Raw genomic sequence first — 6,582 nt, 5'->3', positions numbered from 1 at the left:
AGCATCTTCGCTCAAGTTTGCCCCACCACCATACTGAGGGAGCATGAGGCTCTGTTAACATATTTATCACAACCCATGCCATGGTACTTATTGTTCGTTTTGGCCCAACAAACCTCACTAATTTTTTCATTGGGTTGCGCTATCATTGAGTCCAAAAGTGTACATACCATGTGAACTTATGTTATGCCTTATAAAACTCTTTATTTTCCTCTCACATTCTAGTGTTGGTTTTCTCTTAGGTAACATGGGCATCCTTTCTTCGGAAGCTTGCCGGTATAAAAATCTGTTAGTCCTGCTTGACCCGTTCGTTCTCATTGGTCTGCTCTCGTCACAACTCACAAGAACCACACCACATTAATTGGTAGTATATGTTTTCGATTATAGTTATTACTTATTGAAAAATTGCATTAAATAGTTAGGAGGGAAAAAGAAAGATAAGGCTTATCACCTTTTTCCAGGATAAAAAGTTTTTAGAAAAGTATGGAGATTTAAGTTTAAGGTTATATGGAACAACTTTTCTAATCAAACAAGTTCTCATTCGATATATTAAATTAACTTTCTTAAATGGACTTTTGCCCACATCATGTTACATAATTCGCAGATGTGTGGTACCACTTGGTTAAGGAGAATATAAGGGGGGATTACCCTCTATAAGGAAAAAAGATAACCTCCCATGGAATATATTAATATAATCCTTCAATGTGCCTTCTTTTTTTTATTCTTTTCTTCTTCTCTTTTTTTGGTTCACTTCTTGGGCATATACATTTTTCCAGTTATTTTCTTGGGAAACCTGTGGATCAGAATAGCTTTACTTGTATTCCTTTCCAAATATTATTTGACAAGTTAAATTTGTCTCCAAGATTAAATCTATTTTTAGAAAAAAGAAAGTATATTTTTCACAAATTTCCTAGTTTCAGAGAGCTTAAAGCTTATCAATGACTTCACAACTTCTTTATATTAAAAGTCCAAATGCAAATAAAAAGTTTCACAGCATCTAATGAAACATCAGTATTTATTACCAGAAGATCCACTATCATCATTATCTCTTACAATTCAAGGATTCATTATTCCCAAAGCATTAAAAAGAAAACCACCAAAAGCATCCAATCCCAAGAAGGATTAGTAGAATTCCAAATCAATAAAAGCCATTCTCCCTATCCCCTTCTTCATGCCCACATCCTCCACAAACCCCAAAGCCAACTTTTGGGATTTGAAATCCTCCCCAAACTAAGGATCCCCATGCCTTGTAAATATGAATTCACCACTATCCAAGACAATTAGTAGATAATTGTTCAGATCAACTTGCACCACCTCAACTATGAGCCGTTTGGACATAAGAAATTTTTTTTTTAAAAAAAATATTTTTATTTTTTTTCGAAATCAGCGTTTATTCATAAAATTTTTAATTTTCACTTGAAGATGCATTTTGGAATTTTTTGAAATTTTAAAAAACTTCAAAAAACTGTTTTTCAAAACTTTCACTCAGATTACTCACAAAATTTAAAAAACAACCCAAAATTATATTCATGTCCAAACACAACTCTAATTTTTAAATAATATTTTCACTTGAAAAAAATTTTCCTTTTTTTTTTTAATTTTACAATTCTTTATGTCCAAACGCCCACTATATCATAAATATTTGTTAATCTCACCAATACAGATAATGCCCATTAAAGTTTAGGTAGATGAGAAAAAATTACATACTATTATCTTTATTGAAATTTGAACCCTAATCTTTAAAATTGTACTCAATTCATCGACTACTAGACCCTAAGAGCGCAATCCAAGACAATTGGTATATATTTATATCATGTTGTAGGAAACACAAAGAATGACAAAGTGTATTTTAAAGATAGAATAAAATCAGATGAAGGGATATGGATTCCAATTCCAATTACTTTGAACTTCGTGTTACATCAGATGATTATTCACATGTACATTTACATACCATTTTCTAGCACTAACATTATTCCAAGACTCCATAGAATCAGTAGTAAGAAAAACCTTTTTTTTGTAGCAGAAAGATATCGTCGCTTACCTTTATATCTGTGTTTCTTCTCTTTTAAAATAAGCATAGTACCAAAACTCAGAAAATATTAACAATCTTGAAAATGAAATAACTTCATATCAATGCTGAATTGTCACAAATGCTGATAATCCCTTTTTCAGTACAATGAAATATCAGTCTACTTAAATCAAGGTAAAAACTTTTTTGACTAAGAGACTACACAATAATATTGAAGAAACATCACCTGCACCGGGTCTCATTTCTCAATAACCCATTCTTCTACTACCTGATATAAATAATTAATTTAAATAATAAAGAAAAATAATATTTTTCAGAATTTTGGAGCTCCTTTGCTGGCTTCTTCTCTGCTTACAGTTGACCTGCTCAGAAGCCAGCATGAAGAAACCATAAGAATGTAGACAGATTACTAAAACGGCATCCGCGTTCACACAGGGTCCGGGGAAAGGCCGCACTCCAAGAGGGTGTGATGTAGACAGTCTACTCTAATGCAAGCATTAGTGGCTACTTCCACGGCTCGAACCCGTAACCTATAGATCACACGGAGACAACTTTACCGTTGCTCCAAGGCTCCCCTTCAATGTAAAAAGGTTACTCTTTACCAAAATCTTATGTTATGAAAACGCCAAGGCCCGGCAAAATGAAAATAAGGATATTTTTACTGAGCCATTAGCTTATCAAGCTTCATTTGCTCCATCCATGCATTCAATTGATCAAATTGTTCAATCTGGGAATTCGAAGTCGAATCTTCAGCGAGATCTGCAGTAGAGCCTGCGAGACCTAAGACACGAGATGCAGCTTTGTCTTTCAACTCCTGTGGTGATTCTTTGACAAGAGATTGAACCCACGAGATATCAGGCTCTTCTCCATTGTTAGCAAGCTCAAATGACGATGATCTCTTTAACCTACCAAACTCCTCAGTAGTGACAGCCCAATCTGCATTTCCGGTAGAGGAACCCCACTTCGACCAAGTATCTACTGGAGAGCCAACAACAGCAGAAGCTATGGAGCCAAGATCACGAGAGCTAAGACTCCTAAATTGCTGCTGCTTCTCACGTTGAGAAAGCGTAGACACACGGGAACTCATAGGTGATATTGGCTCCATTCCTCGGGGTGACATCCTTCCCGGTGTTTGAACCCCGAAAGAAGCCTGCAATAGAGGATTATCAACATTTTTTGGTGAAAATTTTGTATTAATGGGAGATAACATGCTCTGCTGCGGCTGCTGGAATTGATTGAGAACTGCAGACTTGTGGGTAGGGGAGAAAACTGCTTGAGCTAATGCCTGATCAGAATATCTAGGAGATTCTGCAGAAAATAAATCCTCAAGATTTGAAGGAGTTAGGGTCTTAGGATGAGCTAAACGGTTCAAAGAATTAGCATTCACACTGGACTGTGATAGGCAGGGGAATTCATTTATAAACTGCTGTTGTTGTTGCATATCAAAGTTTAAGTCTTCAGCACGGATGTCTCTTGCATGTAGTGATGACCTCAAGCGACTGGACTGGAAATTGCTGCAAGGAAGATGCAATGCTGGAACATTTGGTTGAGGCCAACTCATGTTTGAGACGCCGTTAGCAGAGGGAGACATCGGAGGAGTGAAAGGTAATGGGGACATGACACGGACCGACGAAGGAGAACCTGGAATAAGGCCCATAGCTGCTGCAAAATCCATGGCATTGGCAGCAGAGGTGTTCGAGCGAGGCGAGGGAACAGCGGAACCAGTAGAGACATACAGGGGTCTGAGTTCCTCCTGTGTGTGGGCAAAGAAGCAAACTCTTCTATTGCACTTTGTACCATCTTTGCAAAGTCGGGTTCGATACTGAGCAGGATGCAGCCAACACTCAAATACCCCGTGAGCATATTCGCACATGTCCCCTCGTTGGCAAGCTCCCTTACGGAACTCAGGGCAAGGTACACAGCTGTAGTGATATTTTCTTGGATCCCTTCTTCGAGCATTTTCACCAGGATGGACAAATGGGCATTCAGTCCAATCATGAGAATATGCACGAGAACAAGGTCTGATCTTAAACGAGAACATTCTGAATTCATCTGTAGAGTAGATGCTGTTTTTAATGTCAGGCAAGGAGGGGTCAATGGGGTACTCTTTCTTCTCAGATGCAGAAGACACAGGGAGGTCATCAGACTTTGCACTCTTTGGGGAAGAAGTCGAGTCTGAAGTAGAAGAAGGTGATCTATTTCCAGGGGAAGGCGAAAGTGGTGGAGAATTTGAGTTCGAAGTGGCTGTTGACAACCTTAGGCTACACTTTCCCGTTGTATCACTTTTAAGAAGGCTCTCCAGGGATGTTTCTGTTGAGTGAAACTTTGGAGATACAACAATGACATCCTGAGGGCGATGGCCATTGGCATCTTCAGAGTTTGGATCAGCACCAGCTTCTAACAGCATTTTGACAGCATCAACAGCATTCCGAGACCCACCAGACGCAGCACAGTGAAGAGCAGTGCTTTTATCTCGGCCACATGATTGATTCACATCAACTTCAGGTAAAGACAGAATCAGTTTCAGAACATCGATACTGCCATATGTAGCAGCGACCAGCAAAGGAGTTCTATGCTCCAAAACCATTTGCCTTGAGCCCTTTTGGCGCCCATACCACAGTCCAACCTCATGAATACCGGATAGATCATGCTCCATCAATCTCTTAAATGCTACTATGTCATTGTTGGCCGCTAGTTCAAGCAAGCTAACAAAAGAATCTTCAGTTTCAACAGTCAGATGATTCATGTTCATGGTAGTGATCCAACTAATACAAAAGCTGATGCTACAGTTGAATAAAAAATGCTTTTCAACAGCTGCAGTCGAGAACACATACTTTCATCTCGGGATCCACTGTAAACAAAAAATGAAACGAAGCATTAGAATCAAAACATAATGTACCAAGCACAGTCTCGTATGATCAATCCAAAGCTAATGAGAGAAAAAGCTAGCCTTCTGCTAATGCAATTCAATAGGCAAACAAAATAAGAATCAACAACAATCTCTCTGTCAAGATAGAAAGTCAACTCTAGTGGCAGATTCGCAGATTTCAGCTTATTGCATTTTTTGACAGATTTTGAAAAAGCACTATATAAATTACACCATATTTGGTCAACAGACAATGCTACAGCCAAGACAAAGAAACTAATCACTAAGCTCTAACCAAAAACAAAAATGCTAGAAATTCATAAACAACAATACATTTCCCATCAATTGTAAACAGAAGGGAAAAGGAAAGATGCCTCTTTTGCTAGGTGAGGAAACACTAAATTAAAAAGGGTTCATCCTATTTTCTGACTCTCAAAACAATAAAGAAAAGCCACATATCACAGAGACTAATGGCAACCAATAAATAATACTATTCTTTACCAAAATGGAAAAATAATATTCTGCTGTGACCATGCTTTCTTTGAACTGAAGGTTTATTGGAAGCACCCTCTCTGATATCCTCCAAGACCCTACTTGCGGGATTAGGCTGCCTATATTGTTTTTGTACCAAAATGGAAAAATAGAAAAAGGAAGGAGAAAGACTATGACTTAGGCAACCTACTGTAAAATCCACATGCTACTTCTCTCAATTGCAAATTTCATTCTCTGACAAAGAAAAGGAGAAAATCTATTCAAGAATCAATATTTTCCTTTTCTTTTTCTTTTTCTTTTTGATCATTACTGAAGAACCCAAGAGAACTCTTCAAAACAAGATGCTTAAAACAAAACCAACTCCTTTTAAAAGCAAACAATTAAGTACTTCAATAACAAAAAAATAAAAAGACATTAATTACCAACAAGGAATTCTTCAGCAAGAAGCAAAGAAATAAAGTCAAGAAGAGAATCGGAAAAAAAAACTTTTCCCACTAACAGATTAAACAAAAGGTCAAAAGGGGATTAATGGTCTACACCAAAAATCATTTTCCAAAATCCAAAACAAACTCAATCTTCAACTATACATACATAAAACCCATTTTTCTCATATTCAATATGAAAAAACAAGGAAGATAAAAAGAACAGAAAAATAACAAAGCGAAAAAAAAATATAAAAAAATAACCATCCAAAGTAACAGATACTCCAAGTAAAATACATAACACTGATATTAAAGTAAAGCATTTCTCACCAAAATTTTCAGCTAATAATAACAAAGAATGAAGCTTTTGTCTTTGTATAAGTCCCCACCAACAACAGCAACATCAACAAGCAAGCTTTTGTCTTAGCAAGAGAGAGAGATTGAAAATAGGAAAAAGACTTGATTTTTACAGGTCTAGAGAGAGAAAAGAGAGCGAAAAAACAAGAAAGTTATGATAACACAAGGAGAGAGGGAGATAGCTTCTTCTTCATTTTCTCTTCTCCATTTCCTATGCTCTTTCTCTCTCTCTCTCTCTTTCTTTTTCTTCAACTGCTCAATACTGTCACTATTATTATATTATAATAATAATTAAAACAATAATAATAATATAGTCTAGTACTATGTAAACTATAAAGTACTACTAGTAATCCTCCCTCCTCTCTTTCTCCTTTTCTAAAATTTTGGTTGAATTGAAGTCCTAGTATTAGTAGTCAATA

General features: G+C 36.7%; 1 protein-coding gene across 2 annotated transcripts; it reads right to left on the bottom strand.

Moving 5' to 3' along the window:
- Positions 1-2,096: 2,096 nt before the first annotated feature.
- On the bottom strand, positions 2,097-6,531 carry LOC104110482 (zinc finger CCCH domain-containing protein 30). Of its 2 annotated transcripts, none has more exons than XM_009619990.4 (2): positions 6,137-6,531; positions 2,097-4,877 (listed from the first exon to the last, which is right to left on the bottom strand). In XM_009619990.4, the coding sequence occupies exon 2, from the start codon at positions 4,776-4,778 to the stop codon at positions 2,685-2,687; it is 2,094 nt and encodes a 697-aa protein (XP_009618285.1). In that variant the 5' UTR covers positions 4,779-4,877; positions 6,137-6,531; the 3' UTR covers positions 2,097-2,684. The 2 variants fall into 2 exon arrangements, with proteins under 2 accessions (XP_009618285.1, XP_009618286.1); XM_009619991.4 differs by lacking the exon at positions 6,137-6,531 and adding an exon at positions 5,394-6,036.
- Between the last annotated feature and the right edge of the window lie 51 nt (positions 6,532-6,582).

Source organism: Nicotiana tomentosiformis, chromosome 3 (genome assembly GCF_000390325.3).
Source record: "Nicotiana tomentosiformis chromosome 3, ASM39032v3, whole genome shotgun sequence".
Taxonomy (NCBI): Eukaryota; Viridiplantae; Streptophyta; class Magnoliopsida; order Solanales; family Solanaceae; genus Nicotiana; species Nicotiana tomentosiformis.
This window is presented reverse-complemented; position numbering and strand designations above follow the sequence as displayed.